Below are 26,879 nucleotides of genomic sequence, written 5' to 3'. Positions count from 1 at the left end.
GCTGAGGGAATTGTGTATTTTTTTGTTGTGGCTGTTCACATGATTTATTTAGTCATTTGAAAGACTACAGTTTGGGAAAGTCAGGAACACGCTCTGATGTGAGAAACAAAACAGAAGGAAATGTTATTCATCCAGAATGAAGGTCTGTCTTCTGCAAACTGAAGCATTTGGTCATTCTGCCTCCACAGCCCTACTCCTGTGTTAGGATTAACAGAAGATGTGGAGAATTTCCCGTGGGGCTGTGTTTCCTGCCCTCCATCAGCCTGCCCTGGATGGTGCCCATATGCTCCAAAATATCTCCCTGGACATGCCACATGCCCTTAACAACAGCTTAGCTTTTGGACCTGACTTCTTGTGTTTGAACTGCCAATAAAAAGGAAGAGGAATTTGTATATTCATACCTACTTTTCTATACCGATGCACTGAATTAGTGCCAATTCTTTATCTTACAAAAGATGGTGCAATTTGGCATCCACTGTCTGTGAAATACTGATCTAATTTGTATGTCCATAAAGTTGCACAAGGCAGTGCTCTTTATGGCTGTTCTCTATTCTGCTGTTCAATAAGTGTATTATCTCCTAGCAAAATAGTAATTATCATTTAAGTCAACACCTTCTTGCTTCTTCCAGGAAGGGTCTTAAATTTTAAAGAGAAGGTAGCTGTGATTTGTCTTTGATTTTTGTATAAGTGGATGGATGTTGGGTTATTGCAAAAATAATTATAATGTAGAGGTTGTATATCAGTCTTGCATGACTTCCTTTATCATTTGTTAAAATATGTTAAAGGACTAAGTCACTGTAAATCTCTAAATTATTTTTATAAAATTTATTTGCTATTGAAAACAAGATTAAATTTATTTCAGATTAATGAAATTTCTGAGAATTAGTGATGGTATAAATAATCTGAAAAACTAGGAAAGTTCAGTGTCCTATTCAAGTCCCCTTGGGGGTTCAGTGAAGCCACGGAGAGGGGTGGAATCAGATGTGGAATCTTGGGCTGAAACTATTCCGACAGGATGGGGAGTGTAGCTTAAACCCTCTGTTATCTTGCCAGCCTTGTGTGTGCTGTCTCTCCCCAGCAAGAGGCCTGATTGATTCATAGCAACTGATGGGCAGTTTAAAATTACAAAGCTTTCAGTTTCCTTGTTCCTAACAGATAAAGAGGGTGGGCATTTCCTGATTATATGGTATACACTCAAAATATTTAAGTTCCCCATGGTGCTATTTGTGCCTAATTTACTTCCAGAGCACATTAACACCGCTGGTTTTCTGCGGTGGGAGGAGTGTGTGGTGTAACATGCTGTGAAGAGGGGAAATGTTTCACAAGAGCCCCTTCTGGCTTTTCCTCTGTTTGCGTTACCACCTGGAAAGAAGAAAAGGTGGAGTGACTGACTGATGATCCAGATGGATTGCAGGAACACTCATGTGTTTAGTCACAACGTGTGAAGTGGGGCAGATTCACACTGAGAAGTGCCAGGATTGTGCTTTAACTCCTGGAAGCTTCTGTAGGAAAATGTGTAGGCACAAAGGGTGCTTGACTACCATCATGCCGATAGTCTTTTGGCAGGCAGTGCTCCTTTAGAGGCCACTGAGCAGCCAATTGTTTTGGGGAAAAGTCAGGGATGTGGTCATACGTGGGACGGGATTGAGGACAGGGTCTAGCAGAGGAGTTAGAATCTCAGAATGCTAAATCAGAGGCTGTGCAGAGACTGGGAATGGAAGGACCACGTTTGCCACTTTTCACATTCACTTTTCTAGTTCTTGCCTATGAAAGTAGGCAAATTGTCTCTTCTTTATGGATGTTGGTGGGCTTTGATGCACTAATTATTTGACTCGTGCAGCACTTCTCAGCAGACCGGGTGTGTCCTGATTCTAGGCAAGGGCTCAGGATCCAAGAGCACTTCTCTCATTGCTGGCTGTGTCCTGTGGTGTCAGGATGGAGCAGGGAGAACACCCAGGCCCTGGGACTATGATCTACATTTGAGGCTGAAATGTCTGTGACTCTCACACACTTCCCTGATGTCCCAGAGCCTTGGTGACCCTGACAGCACATTCCTCCCCTGGAGCTTTTTTTCTTAACCTATGCTTAACCTGACCTTTGCTTAACCTACTGTTCAGTAGATTCATTGCAGAAACAAGGTCAGGCTGCTTAGGATATTTTGCCTCTTAAATCTTCTGCTGATATATATTTATTTTTTTTTTACCATCCTTTTATAACTTTGCAACATGCTGAGCTGTCAACAAAATATCTCCCCTGTCTTCACTGCATCTTTATTTCAGTAGAAGGCCTATGGTGTTTAACATAGTGGCAACATCTGTGCAATAGATATCTGGACATCTTAGACTAATTTAATATAAAGAATATCTCATGGAAAAAGAAGTTGCTTTCAGGCACAACCTTCCCTTTGTCACTTAAGTTTTCCTATTTTCTGAGATCTCAGAGAACATCACAGGGTTACTTAGAGCTTTGATGCTCCACAGACTATATTTTGAGAGCCTGATATGTAAGACCGTGTGCTAAAAACACTATTGTACAAATGCTTTCATGAAGAAATGCTCTTCACAGTGTGTGCTTGCTGACACAGGGATCCAGGGCCTCCCTTCTTGGATCAGTGGGACTGTAGAGATGGGAATGTGTGTGTCCTCTCCTCACCTTCTTCTTTGTCTCCTGTTTTCACTTCTGATTCTCAAAGGTAGAACTGATTTCTTTAATGAAAAGACATAAATAAATGCTCCCACACCATCTTTCTTAGGACTCAGCCCTGCTAAACAGTCACATAATTCACAGGCTTACACTGATTTTTGCCATCACTAGACTTTAGTATAACCTTTTGTGACCACTTTAGGCCTGCTCAGTGGGTACAATTCAAACAGGGATCTGAATACCTGCAAACCATTGTGTTAACACTCCAGATATTGGTTTAGGCTTATGTTTTGGGCTCTGACCTTGTCAGCAGACAAGATGTCAGGAGATGTAAATGGATGCATTAGGTTGAAGAATGGATCGCTTTATGCTGAAAACCTGGACCAGTATTAAGGTAGGATTTTTCTGTGTCCATTTTAAAATAGTCATGGCATGATGTTTTATTTCTTACCAAACAGGACCTCTTTGTGGCGGTTTTTGCATGTCATCACAGTTATTTCTATTACACAGATTTCTATAGTTAGAAAATAGTACTCAAAATTACTTCTCATCAAACTTCCACTTATAACAGTATTAAAAATTTCTCTAGTCTGGGACAAATCTGGCATTCCTGCTTTTAACTTCAGTGCAGTGCCTTCAGCAGAGCAGTTATACCATGCTCACATTTGGGCATCATCCCCTTAAAATAAAAGCATTGGCTAATTTGTGGGAGAGGAGTGTGAGTGAGTGTGTGCAGCTTTAAACCAGGACAAAGGTGAGTGCAGGAAGGCTGAGCAGTACAGATCGGTAGCACTTGGCTACAAGGAGATTAAAAAAAAGCTTTCTGGAGCCATGATACACTTGGCAATATAGTCTGGGGAAGGCAGGTTTTGTGGCTGTAGACAGGGCTTACAAATATGAGGCTTCTTCATGACATGGAACACAGATGTGAGGTACTGCTTTTATCTTAGTAAATAACTCCTTATTCAAATGCCCATTATAAACCAAGCTCTGGATGCTGAGGATGTTTGTATGGCTGTTGAAATGTTATGTGCAGTTGCCATTGTACAGGTTGCTTAATGTTGTGGAAAACTGAGAAAATGGTGAGGTCTTATTTAAACTTGGTGGATCTCTGGGGTGCTGCCCTGTATTTTGGATTTAATCATGTGAATTGCAGTCAAGGTTTTACTGATTTACCTTTTCTTGGGTGGGGGGGAAAGATATTTGGAGGCACCTAGGCTGCTGTCCTGTTTCAAGGAGACTGTTAAAGCAAAAGAGCAGGAGCAGAGGCCAAGCTGCTGAGGGACATCCCGAAGGCTGGGGCTGTAGCTTAGAGTAGGGCAGATGGAGGTACTTTAATAGAACCACCCAGCCAGGGTCAAATGTGAACCTTCATGAGTGTCTCTTGAGCATTTTCTGGGTTGATTACAAAATCCTGCCTATAAAACTGAGACAGAAGGAGCAGAGGAGCTGAAATGCTGAAGAACTGGGAGTTTAATCCAGATAACCCAGGCGCCAGCCTGACATTCTCACTCTTGGGCCATCTTTGCTTCTTGTTTTCCATTCCCTTAATGGCCTAAGCTCTTTTGTTCCACTCCCTTCTCCTTCCCACATAGATATTTCAACATATGTATATGTCTGTGTATGTGGAATATCAGCAAAGCTGATACTTTGCTCCCTACAGAGTTCCTTGTGACCACTCTCTCATGTAACTAATCCATAGCAATGTATACTCCAACAAGGAAAATTAAAAGGTTGGGAACCACTGACCTAACTTCTTAGTAAGCAATACAGCTGGCAATCAGATGTAACCCGAGCCCCTCGTTATTGGAGCTGCTTGAACTATTCATAGCAAAGCAAAATTGCTATGGGAATTGAGCTGGATTTATTTTGTTTGAATGCAAATTATCCCAGGTCAGACAGGCTCAGATCTTCTGCCCCCTCAAATTCATTTGCATCAGCTCTGCCAGGCTGAAGTTTATATCTGGAGGATCTTCACTGGGGAAAAGTGGGTGTGGGTGATGAACCACCACCGTGGAAGGGGTTTGCTTGGGGCTTTGATGCAGTTGGTGTAAGTTACTCTGCAGCCACAACTCCTGAACAGAGTGAAGGAGCTGCCATCAGGTAGCCCCAGGTGGTGACCCAGGGCTTGGGCAAGTGTCTGTCTCTGTTACCTGCAGCCTCAACAGGGTGTCTTGTGAGGGAGAGGGAGTATTTCAAGCTTGCCTGCTACTCTCACTCATGCAGTGTTCTGAAAGGTCCAGCTGCCAGTGGCCCATCATCACAGGAAAAGCTGTGTTTTCACTAAAAAAAAACCCAAAACCGAAAAAACACTCAAGTTTGATTCTAGTACACATGATTATGAAGGGTAAAAAAGCCTCTTAAAAATCTCAGTTGAAAATTGTTCAAGAAATCAGAAAGAAAATTAAACACCGAAGCCCTTCGGCGTTATTTTTAAAAAAATCTCATAATTTATAGTGTTGTTTCCTGCAAGGCCTGATTCATGACTTTTAATGTTTGGAGTTGCCTGTCTGATAGGGAGGAATGTTCCTGATCAGAAACACTCAAGCAAGCATCTGTTAATGCTAAGTACCTATGGAAAGGAATTTCCAAGTACTGATTTTAGTTATCTATCATCAGTTTGTTTTTTTTTAAGCTGTTCATTTTCTGTGTCACTATGCCCTAATTTTATTGGTTTTGCCTTTATCACTACTCTATGAGCAGAAGCTTCATTAGGAAGGTATGCACTTTCCCTAGAATATTGGTACATCTGAACTCCAACCACATAAAATCGATTAGCTGTACACAAGGGGGGAGGAGAACCTTGCCAGAACATCTTCATTTCACCTCATCCTTTAAACAGCATAAATAATTCATAGCAAACTGTCCTTAGGGTGAAATTCTGCCCTGTCCAAAGATCTGTTAAAAAATCTGAGCGTCTTGAAGTCAAATTTCAGATATTTAAGAGGGACATAAATGGTGCTTTTAGTTTGTGCTGTTACAGAGAATGAGAGGACAGAGAGAGGGTGCTTTTGAAGATTTCCAAAAGGTCAACCTCCTCTCACACCTTGAGCATTTTCTGGAGCTGGGCACCCAGTTGTGTGGGATGTTAGATTAGGGAACTAACTAAGCTACCCTCTGAAATCAGTTTTTCTGTTATACTTGATGTATCCTAAGTAACTAATCAACTGTCAGACAGCACATGTCAAATAGTGGGCTGCCTCTTTTTAGGAAAAGTGAAGCATAAATGCACTCATTAAATAATCCCTCTGTTTCCTGTTTGCTTTGTGATGGATTTCAGAGCTGTCATAACTAATAAAAGATGTAGATTTTATCTTACAATTGCAGGGATTTGCTTAAACAGGCCATGCCCAAGTGCTTGTACAGCTACCAAGGCCAAATTTGAGCTGTTGGTTTTAGCTAATTGCCTTCCAAAACCTTTATAGGGAGCCACAGAGCCCTCCTGATGGAATTGTAAATTAAGTGCAACTTGGTAAACCTCTGGCTCTTCACTTAAATATTACTGGTGTATAGTTAGTGCCATAATGCTGTAGTTTACATTAGTATTTTTCTTCTGTTCATTTATCATGCTCACTTCTGTGGTTTGTTTTTTTCAAGAAAACCCAAAATATGAGAAATGAGGGAGCTCACATACTGACAAGCAAGTATTTAATCTGTGGCAAAGCAATCAACTTTGTGTTAGTTCTAGAATATCTCATTACCCTGCAATAAATACCAATTTAATACATTTAAATACCAAGGTGACTGGTTCAATTACCCTAAGTGGAGGAACAAATAAGAATATTTCCTTATTTGCCATATGCTGACAGGGGGTTGCATAAAGATGTTTGAAACAAGTTCAGTCAACTGCAGAAATACAAAGCCACTATTCAGAGATAACGCCCTCTTTGTTCATATAGGAATAATTAAAGACATGCAATTTTGTTACCTTGTTTTAATAATTGCTGAATGTTCTGCATAGCATTTCTTTTGAGCAACCAAACAGAGTGGTCTTTCATTGACTAACTCAGACTGGCAATTTAAACATTGTACTCTCTTTCTGTCAGATCCTCAGGTAATAATAAAATGCTATATTGTTAAGAACTCGTAACATTTTACATTTGTAAGAAATCTATATTATGTTAGAAAACAGAATAATTGAGTTATTTTTGTGAGTCAGATTTTAAAGAAAAATGTCATCTGCTGACAATTCTCAAGTCAGAATAGGCAACCAGTGATTCTAATGCTTCTTTCACGATAAAAATATTTTAGTGTGTGTAAAGGCCATTAACTTAACCTAAACATTTGCTGTGGTACAGAGCCAGGTATTCCAATCTGGGGAAAATCAGTAAAGGTCTGCTGAGGTTATTCTCATTGGCCAAGGACCCAGTCCAATAAAACATCACTTCTGTACTTCCCTGACTCTGGGGTAGTCATCAGGAGCTGCCCATTTGCAGACTGGATACTTTTCTGAAGGATGGGTGCGTTTTTTTGGCAAACATAAAAGCTAGGGAAAAGTTTAGTTAAAAATTCTCTCTTTCCTTTAGTGTGTTTGCATGCCTTTGTGCTGCCTGGTTTGGGATGGGATCAAAAATGAACATGCTCTGAGTTTTACTCGTGGGATTCCTGACTTCAATAATACATGTGTATTATTGGAAACCTCATGAGAGTCCATTCTCACTAGTTTCCCAGAACATTTGCTTTCCCAAAGTGATATAAAAGCACTCTGGAAATGCTTGAGACAATGTTCAGCTCAAAGGGAGCTCCTGGGTGCTTAACACTCTGTAAAAGTCTGTCATTACTTTAACAATCTGTGTATGGATTTAGGGTCCAGGCTTTTCACTTTTGGTTGGTGGATCATGGATCGTGTCCCTGTCACGGGGTTTGAGTGGCTTGTTTCACTTACCCTGTGCTTCAGTAATGTGGGTAACTGTGTAAGTGCCCTTCTGAAGGGGGACAGAAACTGTGTGTGGAGGCAAAATCCAGCTCAGCTCTGTAGCTGCTGCTGTCCCCTCTGCAGCCACTCCCAGAAAAGGGGCCGTGGGTCAGAGTGGAGAAGGAACGAACTTGGTTAATTACTGTGATTTACTGCCATTGGCTTGGCTGTTTGCTCCTGATGCTTCCCGAGGGTAAAAATATCTTTCACCTCAGCAACACTTTTCTGCAATTCAGCTCCTTCTTTCTGCTTTCCAGATATGCTGCTTGTCATTTTTTTCTACCTAATTTCACATCTTAATTTGCTCATTTTGATTATATTTTCCAGAGCATTGACATTTTGACCCTAACTTGAGAGGGGCTCAGTTAAGCCATCTCTCAAAAAGTCAGTCAGTGATATCGGGTATCTGGAGTTCTAGGTCAGGCTGTACTACACTGCTGGCTATAATTCTTGGAAGTAGTTTTGCTCATGACTGTAGTAAGGTTATAGTCTCACATATTTTTCAGACTACCAACTTAACCCATCCCCAGAGGTGAGTCTACTTCATTACACGTTGTCTAAAGAAACAATAATTTATTTAAACTGCTTACATGGTGCAGGATTGCTTTGAACAGCCTTGCGATAGCATGGGTTGAATATCTTTGCTCTGGGTGAAAAAGGAATTCATGTGATGAATGTTGACAGACTTAACAGGACTTTATTCTTCCTGGGATTCCTTGGCATGTGTGAGAAAATGATGTATTTACCACATTTTCCAGGCTTGACCCAAAACCTGTTCTAAACAGCTGGCACTTCTCCTGCTATCCCGGCAGGATTCTGTCTCAGGCTGCTGGTGCATGCAGGGACTGCCACCTCCACACGGGTTTCTCCAGGTGTACTTTTGAAATGGCTCTGAAATCACTGCTGCTGCTCTCCAAGCTGCTGGCCATGAACTGGTTGGTACAAAAAACCGTGTCCACACACGAGTGTTATGCTGTGCTTGAGCTGACCCAGGCTCTGAGCAGATCAGCTGCTCCTAGTTTGGGCTGGGCTGCCTCTGGCTGCCTTGGAACGTGTGCTCCAGGCAGGAATGGAGGGATGATTGCAGAGGTGAAGATCATTTCTGTACTTGGTGAAGGGACTGCCATTACCTGATCATAAAACCTGAGGGAAGGACCTCATCTCCCTGTCAGTCTGTGGTGGAGTCTGGGCACAGGTAGAGGAGTCACGGGGAGACCTCTCTCCTCTTCTAGCACGTGTTGCTGCATATCATTATTTAAAAATTGACATCTTCCCAATTCTAGAGGCCAGTCTGGGCCCAAAGGCAGCTTCTGGCTGTTGTCAGGTAGCTCTAAGTTGTAAGTTCATATTCTCTGGATCCCCAAGATGCCTGTTGTTCCAGTATGGGAAATGGTCTGGCAGACAGAACACCTGAGCTAAGGCAGTCACTCCTCCTTTGTGGGCAGAGATGGGTCTTTTGTGTTTCCTCTGTGGTACCAAAATGCCAGAGATTTAGCAGAGCATCAGAGCAGGAAATAAGAGTTTGATTAAAATGAACTGTAGACAAATTCATCTCCAGACAAGATAATTTCATGAGTTTTCACTGCAAAGTGAATGAGGAAAGACTCCAATATGTTGTAACATGAGATGGTCCCAACAATGTGATGTGAATACTAGATTTCTAGGAATCTTTGACCTCAGATGATCTTAAATAGCCAGCAGCCGTAGTTCTTAGGTCATCTGTTCTCCTTGTTCCTTGTATTTCAGGGAAGTTCTTAGTTTAAGTTTTTATTTGATTTGAGTAGAACTAAAAACTGTACTTTTTGTCTTTGTACATTCTGTAACTCTTGTTAGGATGTGTTTGAGTCAATGGTTTGGTTTGTTTTTTTTAAGAGCTGGACATTTGGGAAATAACACAGCAGAAGTCTTGGATCAGTGTCCACTGAAGTCTGTGGAAAGCCTTATGCCAATTTCAGTTGGCCTTTTGTCAAGTCTTTTAAAACTTTTCATGAATATTTGGAACTATTTTAATGGGTGTGAAATGAGATTTAACTCTTCCTTTTGAGAAATTTGGTGTAGACTTCATTGATTTCTTTGGCCATTGTTTTAGCTGCTCTCAGTTAAGACAGTGGGGTTTTAGCACCTAATTTTATGTAATGCTCATAGCACTGAATAAGGCATTTTGGATATAAGTAGTATTCCTTAGAAAATACATGCATATTTTTTAGCACTTCGTTTAGCTGAGATACTCTTGTTCTTGTACAAACTGTAATTAACTTTACATCAGTAGTTATGTTTAGCAGAGACACTGCAGTTCAATTATTCATCTGTTTTAATTCTCAGTTTCACTTCATTGTGCTTCTGACCTCATTATTTGCATCTGGTTTCTGAAACTCCTCTAGCTTTAATATGCATAAAGCTGTTGCCTTTGATTTAATTAGCATGTAATGAAAATGCCTTGTATGCAAACAGAGAACCCACAGCCATGAGGCTCTGCTGGTGTAGAGTGAGGATTTGTCTGATATCTCAGCACTCAACTTTCTTAAATTATGGGTGAGAAATGGAAGTTCTGAAAGTCCTTCACTCCCTGTCACTGCTCTGGTTTTTATGGAGGGTCTGTTTTTTTGGAGATGCTGAAACCTCCAACTGAATTAGGTTTACAGGCTGGAAAAGCAGCCAAAGGCTTCACTCTGAGTTTAAGAACACAGGGGGAGCAAATGGGAGCAGCCTCTGCGCTGTTCCAGTAAGAGGCCAATGAGACCTGTTAGGAAAAGATGTGTTTGTGTGTGACTCTCAGAATTGTTCCATGTAGGTTGTGGTTTTGTATAGCTAAGATCTACTTTTTCAGTGGTTTAAAAAGTTGTCCTTATCTTTCAACTTATAATCCATCTTCAATTAAAAAAAAACCTTGCAGCAGATACCATGTCATCATTTCCCTTGTCCAAATTCTGATATTCTTTTTCCTTTTGAGACACACCAAGAGAACAGAACAAGTGCTGTACCTTGGTGATAACACCTGGATACTGAGGAATTTCACAAAGATGTATTGGATCTGAAAATTCCTTCAGCCCAGAGCTAAGCAAATGTTTTATAACAAATAAGGAGTGGGAGGAATGTTGCCTTTTTATCTCTTCTCAACTTTTCTGCAAACAAACTACAAGTTCCTCTAATTTATTGATTCAAAATTATTTGCTAACCACACAGGTCAATGTATGTCTTTCCATTTTCTTTCCAATGGCATGGGATATCCCTTGCAGAAGGGCAGCAAATATGTATTATGAGGGAAAAACAAGGGAACAGCGAATTCCAACTGAGCAATCTCTTGGGTGTTCCTTCCCACCATATTCTCACAATTATTGCTATTATTAGTGATAGCCACAGTGGGAGACAGAAGGAATAGACAGGAGTCCCTGACCTTTTTCATGCTGTGTTGTCTAGACTTAGAAGAATGTTAGATTTTGTCATCCTGCTTCCTCTCATGGTGTTATAATTGCAGAGAATCTGAAATAAAAATGGGGGTCTGACCTATCTGACCCTGTCCTCATTGTGTCCTAAGCCCATCAAGGTTACTGGGGAGACATCCTTGATTTGAGGAAAATCACATGTATCCTGAAAGCTGTGCTGACAGTAGGAAACCCAATGCATGATTTTCCATGACGGCTTTGACAGTATTTGTTCAACTACTGAAGTATTTGAGCTGGATAAATATATTGCATCTAACTCACAATTGTGGAGATGTTTCACGTATTTGTAGAAAAAATTACCAGAACATCCAGGAGTACAGACTAGCCAAAATCTGGCCTTCAAGAATCTGGAATTCCTTGGCAGTGTGAAGTTAGAAAAGATGGCTCTGGGCTGGTCTCCTGCCTCTGTGCTGTGGCATTTCCCAGCTGGCATGTTTTCCAGCCAACACAACCATAGCCATGGGTCACTTTGCTTTACCTAAAACTGAAATTCAAGAACCTGCAAGAAAGTACCTGGCAGTTGGTGCCCCATTGCCCCCTTTGCAGTTCTCCAGAGGTCTGCAGCTCTGTCTGAAGCCAGGTCAGCATTCTCAGCATTACTTTGGAATTCCCAAAGCGATTATTTCAATATGAACCCTTGAAACCATCCCATCCCATACCTGGAAGAAGTGGAAAATGGTCTGTGATTGAATGAGTGTCCAGACTGTTCCGTGGCACTTCCCCTTTCTTCTTGACAACTTCATAAAACTGGATGTTATCAAAAAGAAGGTATCTTTCATTCACACAGCATTTTTCAATTTGGTGGATGAGTCTGATGTAAAACCCAAAGGAAAGAAGTCTTAGTGGAGATTTAGGGTCATTTCTGCTGGGAAAAAATGACTACATTTCTAAGGCACTTAGTCATCTACAGCCTCTGTAAAGGTGCAGCAAAACACATACAGGGCCCAGAATTCAGTTGCTTCTTCCCCCCACCCTGAATTCTCAATCCACCCTTATAACATTAAATTTAGAAATTATGTTTGAGGCTGAAACTTGGTGTACATCAGGGACAGTTTCTTAGAGGAAAATGTAGAACCCCCACTTTTTTTTTTCATATGGTTTGAATCATTTACTAAATGAATCCTACAGGAATAATTTCAGATGTGGAAACCTTTAAAATGGGGAAATAAAAACCAGATTCACTACATTTCTGTTTTCCAGCTGAAAAAAAACCCCACTTAGCAGCACCCAATTATCAGTGCATTCTAGTAGATAAGGATTGCCTCTCAGAACCACTTGTAAATTGTGTGATGACACACATCATAAGGATTAAAATATCAGTCTTCTTCCCTACAGGAAAGTACTTTGTCATGACCAAATATGATCTGACATTTGAAATATGCCAACTTATTGCAGTGGGCAGGCAAGTTAAATTCCTGTCAATTATTTAAATCCTGTCTGTTATTGATGGAGGCAGTTTTAACCTTCATTTAGAATGTTAAGTAGATACAGGCTGAGATGCGTAATTACGAATTCATGTTGAAGAAAGGAGAGGGGACAAATCATTAATCAGAATATCTGTTCTGTTTGTTTTCTTATTATTACTCAGAGGGCAATTAGACACTCTCAGTTCATAATGTGAGATCTCTTCTATTGTAAAAATTAAGATCACAGTATGATTTTTATGAGCACTAGTATTAGGCCCATGTGAGAGGTGCTTATATTGGGTAGTACCGCAAAGTTGCTTTTGATTTGGAACAACAGAAGTGAATTTCCATGAAAAGAGCACAGTAGATGACTGTAGAGGACCTGTAGATCTCTGATAAATCTCTCCGGCTGGAATTGACTTAAAATCATTGTCAGCATTAGCTCAGTAAACAGTTAAAGCTGTGAAGATTTCGTGTGTAACTTTCTGTTAAGTTTTCCTCATGGGAAACAGTTCTTAAAGTGCAGAAAATCCCACAGATCCTTAAAAAATACCGTGCTTACGTTAGACATTGGAACTGCTTTCCTTCTGATACCCATGGCATTCTGGCCCTAGGAAGTTAGGCTAAAGAGGAGCATCCATTTCAGAAGGGAATAGGTCATATATGTCTCTTACCTGCAATTTCAAAGAAGACTTTTTGGGGAAGGAGGTGGAATTATGGTCTGGGAGGACATGAGATGTCAGGCAGGATGGTTTGCAATTGACATTTGTTTGTCTGCACATATTTTTCTGAAGCATAAGAGATATGTAGTCCTCGTGGGATGTCAATTTTGGCAGGAGGGTGTTGGCACATGGTAGAGCCTCACTGATCCAAACCAAAAATCTGTGTCTAGTATTACGTATATAATGTAGTAGAATTACCTGATGAAACTTCTCCTTGGTTTTTGACTTGGTAAAAAGGAGTGTTTATTACAACATGTTTTACACAACCAAGAAATGAAATAAAATCATAACTGATTAATGAGCTGCATGGAAATACTTCCTCAGTGCCACCCACATTTCCCTGGCCCTGATCCTGGAAACACTTCATCACATGTGCAGTTTTATGCACAGATACTATGTGAAAACTAGAGTGTAGTTTTCCCATACTTACTTCTGTCTTTCAGGGATCCAAGAAGGAAAACAATTAGATACTTGCTTTCGCTGATTATCTTTCTCTTGTAGGAGGGTATAAATTTTAAACTGTGTTTATTATGATTAAATTGCAGGGAGTTGGTTACTAAATGATGGTGCAAAAGTGTTCAGGTGCTTCAACTTTGTGCTGCTGTCTTGTAATGTACATTTCTACTTATAGCGACCTGAAGTCTGGGGTTCCTGTTTGGTAATACCTTGTTCTGAAACCCCCCTGAATCTTAGTACAAATATTTTGTTTTACTAACCTATGCTTTTATGAGAAGTTGCATTTTCCAAAAGCATTTCCTTTTTATGTGAGACTGTATCCTGTGCACAAACACGCATACAAATAAACCTGTACTGTGAAGAATGGGTTAATCTTGCATATGAAATTATCCGTGGTACTGTGTGAAGGTGCTGTGCTGCCAGTCCCACAACATTCCTGTTCTGTGTGTTACCAAATGTGAGGCCTGGTCATCTCCAAAGTGCAACGATGCATACTTTAATTGGGAAGACTGTCCAGCTCATCACTTGAGTAAATCTAATTTAGAGGTGCACATTGCAATCCCTGGGCTTTGCAGGGAGATCACTGCAGGAGTTAGCATTTTCCAGCTGTGAGCCTTGACAGTCTTGTCTCTAACTTGTGGTGGTGTTGCTTTTTTTAGTCAGGTTTGATAAGGACACGGAAGATCGAGTTCCTTATATCCCCATTACCTCAGCAGCTGGCACAGGAGCACAACTACACGTCCCCCGCTGGACACCATCCTCACGTGCTGTACAAACGAACTGCAGAAGAGAAGGTGCACCGGTACACAGTAGAGTCCCATCCCAAATCCTTCCCTTTTGGCCATGACAGAATGCACACTTCCCACAAGTATCATGCTCGGGCGAATGGTTACCACCATGGAAGGTTTCAAAAGCAGCATTTTTGTGGACGTCGCAAGAAATGTATGTAAGGAAACTTTCTCTCCTCTTTTGAGATGGTGGCTGTTACAGGCTGTGTGGTGATCCTGAGGTGTGCTTCACATCTCTTCACATCCCCTTTGGGATGAGGATAAAATAATTTTAAATTATATATTTCTAAAGTAAAACACATATGGGCACTTGAGTTTTCCTTGACATTCACAGAATCATCTGTTTTATTAAGCCATCAGAATCACTGTTTAGTTTCCTTGTGCTTTACCTAGATTTAAAGATCCCTTGCTTGATTTTTTTTTTTTACATTGACATAGTTCTCAGTAAGCAATTCTTTATAGTGATGGAGGCCAAGTCCCTGAACTGCTTTCTGTTAGTTTGGGGATAAAAAACTAATTAGGCTTGCAAATGAAGAGAAAGTCTTCAAAATCATTAATTTCTGAGAGGATAGAGAGTAAGTCTTTCAGAACTCACCATTTGATAATGAAATTTTCAGCAACTAAGATCTTCAAAAAGAACCTCCCATGTAAACTGTTTAATAAGATTTTGGAGCCACGTCTTAAAAAATACATTGAAAGATATTATCCTGCCAAGATCTATTCTGAGTCTTTCCTTAGGCCCTCAAATTGCAGAACATTTTAGAGCCCCCTTGGTCCCTATATCTGTACTTTCAGCATTCAGTTGGTGCGTTTTGAAAGCTGATCAGCTTCGGAGCTGTGATTTTTAATGAGGGTCTCCTGGACTGCAGACAGTGTCTCAGTCCAGTTATATTCTTCCAACTTCCTGCTCAAGGTCTGAGAAAATGAGCAGCTTCCTTTTCCAAAGGTGTGTAAGGAAGAAAGAGAAAATAAATAGAAGGGAAGGAGTGAGCAAGGAGTTAGTGGAAAAGGTGTCTGGCTGAGACCGAGCCCCATCTGAGGCCTGAAAACAAACGGCTTGTTAAAAATTCCCAAATCCTTCCCCCCAGGTTTGAAAGCCAAACCTCAAATGCCAGATGCACAAGCCTGTGAGTCAACCTGTAAACATTTGCATTCTAATGTAGTCCAAAACTGCCTCGTTCCATCCTCCCTTTCCCTCTTGTCTGGTTTTCCTGCTGCAGAGCAGGGGGTGATGGTGCTAAATTAGCTCCTCTGCTCTACACTGGTTAGTTTTATTTGCATTGTCCTCCATGGTCTTGTGTCTTAATTACTGTTCCTTCCATGACTGCTTGCCCAAATTCAGGATTGTTCATGTCCTCTTGAGCTTTTACACGGTGCTTATTCCTATAATAAATGAGAGCATTTGGAACACTGTATTTTCATAACCTCCTGGGTTATGGGTCTGAGAAGATGTTATTGTTACTCCTGTCTTATAAATGGGACTCACAGGCACAGGAGAGATCAAAAATAATCATTGCTTCTGGGTACCAAATCAAGAAACTGGGTTTTTCTTTAAAATATTTATCAAATACATGCTTTTGTAATTCATTTAATTTTTTATATATATATGTATATTCAGTAATTTCAGTTACAGTTACAAGTTCTTAGCTGCATATTCAAGGTGGGTTTATGTTAAATGCAGAACTTGCAATTAGCATCCAACTGTGATTAGTGTAAGTGATTTACCCATCATAGGAACTCTGTGTCAGACACACTGTAAGGATCTGATTAAGCAAGATGGCATTTAATTACCCACAAAACTCTTTTCACATCCTGTCTTTAACTTCATGCAGTACATACCTATAACCTTCTGAGAGAAAAGGAGTTATAAACAAAACAACATACTTCCAGATATAGCCTTGATTAATCTATAGAACAAATCACTGAATGAATGCAGCGCTACAAATAAAATCACATGTCATTGTTTAATGTAGTAGGGGAAAATATAGGATGCAGAAGAAATCACTCCACTAAAGGGAACACTCCTATGAGTATTTGTTTTTTTCTTTTTTCTCCCCCCCCCCTTTTTTTAGGTGGTTTTAAGTTTTTAGATTGTTTTCCTGGTCTTCTTTTGAGATCTGGAGTCATATCAGTTTGAAATTTTCAGCAAAATCCAGTCTAGTCACCTAGAATAGAAGATTTCAGCTCAAATGAACAAAGGGATGGAGAATTCAGTCTGACAGAAGGCAGTCCTCTGCTATTAACCCTGCCTAGTCAAGGTTAATTTATCCTAACCTAAGAATGAAATCAAACTTGCTGAACAGTAAGAAGGAAGAGCACGTTGCCACTTTTGGTGTCACAAAAATAGCTTGTCCCACTCACTATCTTTTAATTTCATGTGCTGACAGTTTGTAAACATTAGAAAAGCCAGTTACTTTCCAAACTCTCCTTCACAATCTAAATGTTTTTAGATCATGAGAATTAGCTGGACTGTAATTAGTAAATCATGCATGAAGCATTGCTGCTGCTTATGTTTCATTAGTAGCAGTGCAGTTAATTCAAGAGCAAAACTTCACTGGTCGTGGATATTTGTGTCCAAAGCCTTGAGGTTGTATTGCCTTCAAAATAGTACTTGGACACTGATGTGCCTTGAACTGAGCTCTTCTCTCTTGGGTGAGGATTCTGCTTGTGTCTTGATGTGCTTCCAGAAGAGAAAAGTTCTTTGAGCTTGTAAAGGACAGTTGTTTATAATGAGTGATACATTTGAAAATCTTACTAGCACTGTCCTTTGCAATGTTAAGTGTACTTTAGAGTGACTGAGTTCTTGAAGGCAGACCACTGCTGTGCATTCTATGGTATCCTTGATTTCCCAGTTTGGCATGGAAGGAAGTAATCTCTGTTTTAGCTCTGTCTTTGGAATAACTTTTTGATGAAGCACAGACAGGATTTTTTTCATTGCCTGAGGTGACTTGTGTCATGTTACATCCTGTGTCAAAAAAACCCGTATTGTTATCAAAGAGTAGGTTGAAGTGGCCTTTGAGCCACTTTTTTGATGCAAAGGCAGTGTAGGTTTCTGCAGCAGAAGCTGTGGATAGCAGGAGCACTGCAGGATATGGGACATAGATTTCTTTTCCCATTTTCCGGCTGTCTGAATAAATGGAGCAGAGACCATTCTCTAACTGTGCCATTGGCCATGCAACACCAGCCAGAGGGAAAAAGTGCACCCTGGCAATGGGATATGCATTGCCTGTTGTCAAGCCCTCCTTGCTGCTGCCTGACATTTCCCTGTATTAAATAAATATATTCCCAGCAGGAATAATCTCAGTGGCAGACTCGCATAGAAGGCTGATGTCAGTCACAGTAACAGGCTGGCAGGAATCTTACTTGTGGTGTGTATCTGCTTTCTGTACTGACCGAGGACATCTGTTCTGGAAAGGACTTTTTTGCCAACTGCTGTGTAAGTAGCACATGCCAAACACCTCAGGAAGTTATCAAAAGGACAGGAAAAATGTAGATACTCTGTTAAAAATTCTGTTGTGTTTTTTTGCACAGATGCTACCATTTTATTAGATTAATTCCTTATTTCAAACTGCTTATTGCATACGAATGTGGTTCTCCCATTTCCCTCTCCCCCTGTAGCCATCCTTCCCTCAGGAATGAATCGGGTCTTTTTTAATAAACATGGAAGAACTTAGCCAGAAGTATTAAATCACATGCTGTAAAAATAATCTAAGGCTCTAAACCTGTGATACTTCATTTTCTGATGAAACAGTTCATGGGTGATCTGAACCCTTTCCAAAACAGTTTTATTTCCTTTTAGATGCACCCAAGCCACCCACAGCAGAGATGTACATTCGCTCGGATGAGTACGGGACTTCTGCGAGGTTCAAGAGATCATCTGCTAAAATTCAGAAAAATGGAAGTCTAAATGTTGAAACCCTTGTTGTGGCGGATAAAAAAATGTTGGAGAAACATGGCAAGGAAAACGTAACAACGTACATCTTAACAGTCATGAACATGGTGAGATGTGGTGTAACCGAAGTGTGTTTTCTCTGTGCAATAATGTTATGTCAGAATAGGTCCTTTTGTTAGACAAGCAGTGACACCAAAAAGAGCAGCCTTATCTAATGTATTACTTATGTAAAAAAGCCTTTATAAATAGATCTTTAGATTATCACAGCTCTGGCAACAGAACTAGAGAGTAAAAAAATTGGAATATTTAAAATTTTAAAGTACTTCCTGTGTAGTACAAAAAAGGCAGATATGCTGAAATTGAAACTTTCATTTCATTGACTATCATGAAGCTTAGTCTGTTTTATCTGATGTGTCTCCTTGAAACAAACATTTATTCGAGAAAGCACAAATTTATGTTCATGAAATTGATATAATATCACTAGAAATATATTTTCCTGTGTGGCTTTGCTCTTTACTTTTGTACTACAAAACTTGAGCTTGAACTTTGACCTTGATTACATTTGATCCAGGAGACCAAGGACAGAACAAAGCCCATTGAAGTCAATAGATGGTTTTCAAGTTTTTCAATAAGTGTAGTGGTTTGGGGCATAATTCTTCTGGCTTAAACTCTTTTGGATTAATCCTACAAGGTACATAACTCCATTAATTTATATTGAAAATTCAAGTCCAAAGCAATAACTCAGTACATATGTTTAATCTATTAAAAAGTATTATACATGTAGGTGATATTTCCTCTTCAATAATCGTTGCAGGTCTCTAGTCTGTTTAAAGATGGAACAATTGGAAGTGATATAAACATTATTGTTGTAAGCCTGCTTCTTTTGGAACAAGAGCCGGTAAGTTGTGTTGGAATTTTCGTCTCAGCTACTTCATTTGCTCCTGTTCACTGGGAGCACTGGGTGCTCCCATATTGTGTACAAGGTTTCTTAAGACATAAAACATGAGAATGGATTACAATCACAAAAACCTTCAAAATGACACTTTCTGCATTTCACTCCTTCTTGGGTTTTCATGCTAAATTCCTTCATTTCATATAAATGTTCTTTAGAAACATTGAAATGCTTCCAGTAAGACAAAACTTAACAATTTCCAGAGTTTTCTTGAAGAGAAATATCTGGAATAAGAAATCTACTTAATAAGTAATTAAATAAATAGAAAGATTTTGAACTGGGCTTTCCAGGAAGTGATGATCAGAAATGGTAAGGATCCAAAATTCCCAAACTGAAGATAGCATGAAACAAAAGGTGGGAGTGGAGCCAATTCTCGTGTCAAGAGTGCTGAGACAAAAGAAGACAAAATCTCTTTTGTTGAAAAGAAGTTTGTGATGGGTTGATCTACTTGGATTATACTTTTCCTCCCCAGAAATCACCAAACATTTTCATCACAAGATTGAATATGGCTTAGTGTTCAGCTTTCTCAGGAATCAAATATATTTGTGCACTGTAATTTCAACCACCAAATTGTGTGTCTTGGGAGAGGTACAGTTTTATTTTACAACTGTAAGACATTCACTCATCAACTGACTCAGTCATCACATGGGAATACATAAGTTTATGTAGAACAAATACAAAAAAATAATTCCCTTTTCCCTAACCAAGTCCTATTCTTTCAACCCCCTTTCTCGAGTACTGATGGAAGCACCTTGTTTCTGTGTCTGTGCCACCCCTGCAGGGTGGGTTATTGATCAACCACCACGCAGACCAGTCCCTGAACAGCTTTTGCCAGTGGCAATCTGCCCTGGTCGGGAAGAACGGGAAGCGCCACGACCACGCCATCCTGCTCACGGGCTTTGATATCTGCTCCTGGAAAAATGAGCCCTGTGATACCCTAGGTATGATAGCAAGCACGTGCTGAAAACTTGTGGGTGTCCACAGCAGAAACTGAAATGGTTTAAAATTTAAAAGGTCAATTTTTGCACATGCTGTCAGCCTCCTTGAAGAGGGAAGAGCAGTATTATTTTTGCATGTTTGTCTTTGAGGTACCTAGCAAAAACAGGTATTGCTGGTATCATTGCCCCAGAAATGGCAAAATAAGCTTTCTGAAGACACTCTTTTGGATTGTCACCCCTTCAAGGAATATTTTTTTTTTGAGGTTATTTCTGAGCCACTCTTTCCCCCCCCCCCCCTTTTTGTGACTACTTGCCCTTTTTGAATGGGATTCCTCCCTAATTTGGAAGCAGTAAAGGCTTGGGAGGTGGGATGAGAATAATCTTTACAAGTAAAGTGTAGTTTGAGAGGTGAGATTAGACTTAAACTTCTTATTTATTTTTTATATTGTGTTATATTATAATTTAAATTTTATACTTTATCATCCAATAAAAGTCTGCTGTAATTCCTCCATGATAAACCTGATAAAGTAAATAAGTGTCTTCATGCACCGAAATAAACTGGCTTATTAGGACCAGTGCAGATGATATGTGTGTTTGGAATTCTGTAGAGGAACAAGCTATTCAACTGCTTCCTTCTTTCAGGATTTGCACCCATCAGTGGCATGTGCAGCAAATACCGTAGCTGCACCATTAATGAAGATACAGGCCTGGGACTGGCTTTTACAATTGCTCATGAATCTGGACACAAGTAAGTTTCTTCTTCTATAAACAAATATGTAAGCGAATGGAAACATCACAGTTATTATAAATCAGTTAAATAGAGATCATTTGGATTGGCTGATTCTACATATAGAAGATCCTCTGAAACCTGGAGAGTGATGAGGACTGGAGTTACATCCAGCTGGTCACTGGTCACCAGTGCTGTTCCCCAGGGATCAGAACCGGGGCCAGTCCTGTTGAGTACCTTTATCAGTGATGTGAACAAGGGGATCAGGTGTCCCCTCAGAGAGTTTGTGGGTGACACCAAGCTGGGTGGGAGTGTTGATCTGCTGGAGGGCAGGAAGGCTCTGCAGAGGGATCAGCACAGGCTGGATCCATGGACTGAGCCCAATGGGGTGAGGGTCAACAAGGCCAAGTGCCGGGTCCTGCCCTTGGGTCACCACCACCCCCTGCAGCTCCAGGCTGGGGCAGAGGGACTGGAAAGTGCTGGTTATGCTGGGAGTGCTGGTTGACAGTGACTGAACATGAGCTGGATGTGGCCAGCTGGGCAAGAAAGCCAAGGGCACCTGATCTCTATCAGGAATAGTGTGGCCACAGGACTAGGGAAGTGGTTGTCCCTGTTTCCTGGGCACTGCTGAGACACCCTGAATCCTGGGGTCAGTTTTTGACTCCTCACAACAAGAAGGACATGAAGGTGCTCGAGTGTGTCCGGGGAAAGGAATGGAGCTGGAGAAGGGTCTGGAGCAGCAGGAGCAGCTGAGGGAGCTGGGGGGGCTCAGCCTGGAGAAAAGGAGGCTCAGGGGGGACCTTCTGGCTCTGCAACCCCCTGACAGGAGGGGGGAGCCGGGGGGGGGTTGGGCTCTGCTCCCAGGGAACAAGGGACAGGAGGAGAGGAAATGGTCTCAAGTTGTGCCAGAAGATCTTTAGAGTGGATATTTGGGAAAATTCCTTCACCAAAAGGGTTGTCAGGCATTGGCACAGGCTACCCAGGGATGTGGTGGAATCATCATCACTGGAGGGATTTACAAGGTGCTTAGATGTGGCACTTGGGGACATGTCTTTATGTTGGCTTTGGCAGTGCTGGGGAAGTGGTTGGACTCAATGATTTGAAAGGTCTTTCCCAACCTAAGATTCTATGATTCTATGACTCTGATTTTTGGAGAGGTATGTAATGATTAGCCACTGGGTTTCCATTTTATTTCTATTGTAGTAAGACTAATTTTCTTAAGAACCTGCTGTCTCTCATACAAAATCAGTAATAATCTTCTGTGGAGCTTCAGCTATTCTTTGAATTGTTGAATTAAATCTAAAGAAGGTGATTAGGTTTTGCTCTGCTGTTTTCTTCCAAATAATTTTGAATTTCTTTTTCACAACTTTGTGCGTGGTTTTGGTTTTCAGTTTTAGTGTAGTTCAGTCTGGAGTCTGTCTCCCCAGTGGCAGTAGAGGAACATAGTTTTCTCTGTGTGGTACAAACCTGAAATCAAGGCTCAGATAAAGCATAGGAACTTTATTTTGAGCAGCAATGTTAATGCACAGAATATCTTTGAAAAGCAGTGGTACTGCATTCTGCTGATTGGTCAAGGCATGGAGCCTTCTGATTCTGCATGACTGAATCAGGACTATTTAGTTTTCATTGTACAAATATGCTCTGCAGTACATACTATGACCTAATGTCTACACGAGTGACCCTTTCACAGGTTTCTGTACATGTGAAGGGAAATAAGGAATTAAAGAATAATCCAGCTACCAGTGAAGCCCGTGGGACTTGTGCCAAAGCATTCAAAGAGATCAAATATGTAAAATATATATTGTTTGATCCTCCTGTCACACTAATACAATTTCAAGACCTCAGTACATTTTTATTGATCAATATTAGGAAAGAATAAGGCCCGTAGCTTATTTTTCAAGAATTATCCCATTTAATCTCTTAATGGTCTCCTCCCTTTTTATTTTCTTATTTGTTTTGAGAGATTATGCATGGAAATTTTTAAAATTTTATTTTTTCCTTTTTTTTTCCTTTTTTCCTTTTTCACTGCTGCCTTTGATTCACATATTATTCAACCTTTCTTTAGTATACTTCCATACTCCTGTCTAATAAAACGCATTGAATCTCCTGGGAAAAGCCTGTGCCAGATAGAAAATGTCTTTATGACCATTTGCTCGTGTTCATGTTCCTGAGACTACCTAGTATGTGATGTAAGACAACAGAATTTGGTTTCTGTGATCCAGAGATTCCTGGAAGAAAAAAAAAAAAACAAACCTGTGACAGCCTTGGAGGTCCACTGGGAATATATTAACCAAAGGGTTTCATAGGAGGAGAATGTTGTATAATGTACAGAACACACTCTGTGGTCCACTGACAAGCTTCAGTGGTTAGACATTTTAGTGGTTTGTTAGACATTTTAATTGTTTTCTTTACTTTGTGTTTTTACCTGAAAGGTTAACAGTTCCTCCGGGTGCTCAGAGCCCATTGTGGCAGTGGGGTATAAACTGGGGATTCTCTGGCTGCAGTGCATAGGAACAAAGTATTTTATGAAGGATTCTAAAATACAAGCTCAATTGGTACTTCTTCTGTCCATTTATAGAAAGAGGCATATATTTTAGGAGGTTTGAAGCCTCAGCTGGTGGCAACACATGCAATAACTCTGATGAGCCTGTAGTGATTTATAGCAGTGGAGGATTGAGTCCAGTAAATTAGATATTCCCTGCACGTGCACAATTACATTCATAAAGTCACCAATGTACTACAATATTGAAGTAACAGATGATGAAACTTCTCTCCAAAACACTTTGAAATCCACAGATGTCCCACACAGTGAGTAAATACAGAACAGTGAAAGGAAAGAGCCTGAAAATTAGCTTTATTATATACATAAAATCCCCATAATTCGTCATTATAACATGGGTTTTTTTATTATTGCTTATCATTCTTTGTATCATCCTAACACCTCTCCTAGTGAGAGCAGGGCCTCATGATGCTCAAACTGAGCAAAGAACCCCATAAGAAGCAGTATTCCCACTGAAGAGTTAAGTTCTAGACAAAGTGAATGACACTGTATGACAAAGGTGAGGGGGAAAAAAGTGGTTTGCTTGAGATAATATAGCAAGTTAATGGCCAAAATTAGAAAAATAATAATATTTTTATATTCACACCTTGTATTCTGTTAATTCATGCCCATTTGTTCTGCTACAATTTGAATGCAGCTCTATAGCTCTTTCCTCCTGTTAGGAGGGCAGTTAAAGTATATTCCTGTGGCTGTATAACACTGGTATTTCCCTGGGTTCTGATCACCATGCCAGTCATGCTAACAGGCATTATCCCTGGGCAGAGACAGGCTCACACTGCGTGTTTTAAGCTGACAGATTCGTAAGCGAGTACAAATGTGGCTGACCATAAGCTCCACAACTTCCATCCATCTCACCACGGAACAGTTCTCCTTCAGGAATGAGAAATGGGTAAACTGTGCAACTTTGGGCACAGTCTCCACCTCTGGTACCTCTGGGCAGTGTCCTGTCCCTGGTCCCATTGCAGAGCTCCTGTGCAGCACCAGTGTGGGTCTTCCTTGGAACCTGACTCTTTTTCTCGTCAGACAATTGTGTGATGACAAAAATTTGGTGTTAATTGGAGCTCGTTTCATACTAATAGTCATTTGTATGGTGCATTATGTTTTTATCCCTTTGGAATGAAAGGCACGAATCCCACTTTCCCTGTGGAGTTCAAGCATAGTGCTGGTACCCTGAAAGTGTTTCTTTTGCCCCAAATTTTGTCTTGCTTCTGTTTAATCTAGACTTTCACTCTCCCACCTGGTTCTCTTTTCAGCTTTGGTATGATTCACGATGGAGAAGGGAACGCTTGTAGAAAAGCTGAGGGAAATATTATGTCTCCCACACTCACTGGAAACAACGGCGTGTTTTCTTGGTCTGTTTGCAGCAGGCAGTACCTCAACAAATTTCTCAGGTAGGTCATGTGTAAATCTGGGCTGGTGCCAGGGAGTGCAGCTTTAGTAACTGGGCTTGAATTCTTGAACAGCATAAAAATTACCAAAGTGTGAAATTCACCTCTTTTAAGATGTGCTCCAGCCCATGTGGTGTGTGAGCCCACATGCTGAAGCATAGAGGTGGTGTGGCATGTAAGTGCTTTTGTCCTGCCTTGTTTCAAAAGCATGAATTTCACCCTCCAGGAATACCCTGCAGTAGTGACTGGAATATCATTCTTTCCCAGGCATTCCTGTCAGCAGCTGAGTTTATTAGAGAATTAGTAGGAAGTGTACACAAAGGAGGGCAGACACAGTGGTACCAAAGTCGTTACAAAATGTAAATTAACATTAGTGGCCTTTCTCACTGGAGTTTCTCTCTTGATGTAGCTCCTGACAGGAGTAAAGGACATTCTACATTTTTCACATCCTGTTTCTGAGGGAAAGAAAAAAGGAAAAAGAGAAAGATGCCAATTATTTCTCCAGCATGTTGACATAACTCAGTGATGCTTTTAAAGGAACTGTTTTTCAGTCAGTGTTTAATTCATCATTACATTAAACTTTCCCTTATTTTTCTTTTTGTCATGTGCGAGTAGACTACACAATTACTAAAGAATGTGTAGGCAGCGCTGTGACCAAGAGCAACACAGGCATTTTAGATGTTAGTCCCTTAGAGTGAGAATCAGGCACCTAAGTTGTTCTGTGGGTCTGATCCTTGAATTCCCAGTCAATATCATTGAGTAGCAGCCAGGAAAGGTAACAGAGTTCTGGAGATTTTTTCCTACTGCAGTGGTGCAACATATTCTGAGTACAGAAGAAAATTGCAAACTGAAGTCACGGGTCAGTCAATGCACAGAAGGTGAATTCTGGAGTGGGACAGTGTGTCTGCTGATTATGTGGATCCCTGATTTGGGGAACCCATTTAAGGGAAAGAAGCAGACTAGGTCACCTTGCTCTTGGTTACCCAGGAATAAAGGGAGGAAAAGAATTTGACATCATTCTTTCTTGTTGTCACAACAGTCCCAAAGCCTGGAAATTCCTGCTTCCTTAAAACTTTGCAGGTCAGGCTACCAACAAGATGTCAAGATCTTTTGGCTCCTGCGAGCAGATATTCTCATTTCAGAGCATACCTCTAAAACTAGCTAAAGGTACTGTATACCATATTATGTATTTGTGCTGGTCTGTAGCAAATTAAAATATTTTGATATAAAGATCATAGTCATGATTAATTTACATTCTCATTATAGTACAGCTCAAGCTGCCTGCCTGATTGATGAACCTAAGCAAACAGGACAGTATAAGTACCCTGACAAACTGCCAGGGCAGATCTATGATGCTGATACCCAGTGCAAATGGCAATTTGGAATGAAAGCAAAACTATGCAACCTCAGCTTTGTAAAGGTACCTATCAATATACTTTTGAGAAGTTAAATGACATTAGAGAACTGACGTACCCTGAATAAGTACAAGTAATACAGTGTTTTTCAGAGGCCTGGGCTGTTTCCCTGCCTTATCTTGCTTGGCAATTTGGTTTGAAGGTACTGGCCTCTTTTGAGGAATATCACAGTCCCAGGGGAGTTTCAGAAGGAAATGTGTTCTTTCCAGGAGTCATAAGGAGTGCAGTTGAATGCATGTGAGCCATGGGCCCGTGCCTGCTATGCTAAGGGAAATTAGCAGGCGGTAGAGTTTTGATCAAAGCTTGTGTGGGGTGTGGGGTAAGAAGGACCAAGTTTCTTGTGTTTTACTTTTGTACCTTGACAGCAAAAAGTCTGGAAGAGATCTATAGGGTTATTTTAAAGCAACAAAATATTCTTGACTTCAGGATGAAGGATTAATTTAGATTAACTCATTATTTTAGCGACTGTTACACTCCTTACTGATCTCTTCAGAGAAGGCGTTTTTTTAAATAATCTGGGGTGCTCATTCCGAAAAGAAGTATTGTAATTTCTTTTAGTTCTGTTATTATCCTGGAGTATTTTGATTTATGTTATGCTAACTACATTTATCAGGTGATGGCAGCTGTGTTTCTT

General features: G+C 40.5%; 1 protein-coding gene across 5 annotated transcripts in view; it reads left to right on the top strand.

Moving 5' to 3' along the window:
• The window catches only part of ADAMTS18 (ADAM metallopeptidase with thrombospondin type 1 motif 18), a 78,745-nt gene that overhangs the window by 13,436 nt on the left and 38,430 nt on the right, over window positions 1-26,879 (top strand). For 2 of the 5 annotated variants that reach the window (XM_027698403.1, XM_027698405.1), the window contains exons 4-10: window positions 14,245-14,527; window positions 18,173-18,372; window positions 19,080-19,163; window positions 19,999-20,158; window positions 20,798-20,903; window positions 24,696-24,833; window positions 26,097-26,250. In XM_027698403.1, coding sequence (XP_027554204.1) covers window positions 14,245-14,527; window positions 18,173-18,372; window positions 19,080-19,163; window positions 19,999-20,158; window positions 20,798-20,903; window positions 24,696-24,833; window positions 26,097-26,250 — 1,125 coding nt within the window. Of the gene's footprint in view, window positions 1-14,244; window positions 14,532-16,495; window positions 16,632-17,665; window positions 17,810-18,172; window positions 18,373-19,079; window positions 19,164-19,998; window positions 20,159-20,797; window positions 20,904-24,695; window positions 24,834-26,096; window positions 26,251-26,879 lie in introns of those variants that run through there. The other 3 variants (XM_027698406.1, XM_027698407.1, XM_027698408.1) reach the window with 3 other exon arrangements.

This window comes from Neopelma chrysocephalum, unplaced genomic scaffold (genome assembly GCF_003984885.1).
Source record: "Neopelma chrysocephalum unplaced genomic scaffold, ASM398488v2 Primary Assembly neopelma1_127, whole genome shotgun sequence".
Lineage (NCBI taxonomy): Eukaryota > Metazoa > Chordata > Aves > Passeriformes > Pipridae > Neopelma > Neopelma chrysocephalum.
The sequence above is the reverse complement of the archived record's forward strand: the minus strand, read 5'-3'. Positions and strand labels throughout refer to the sequence as shown.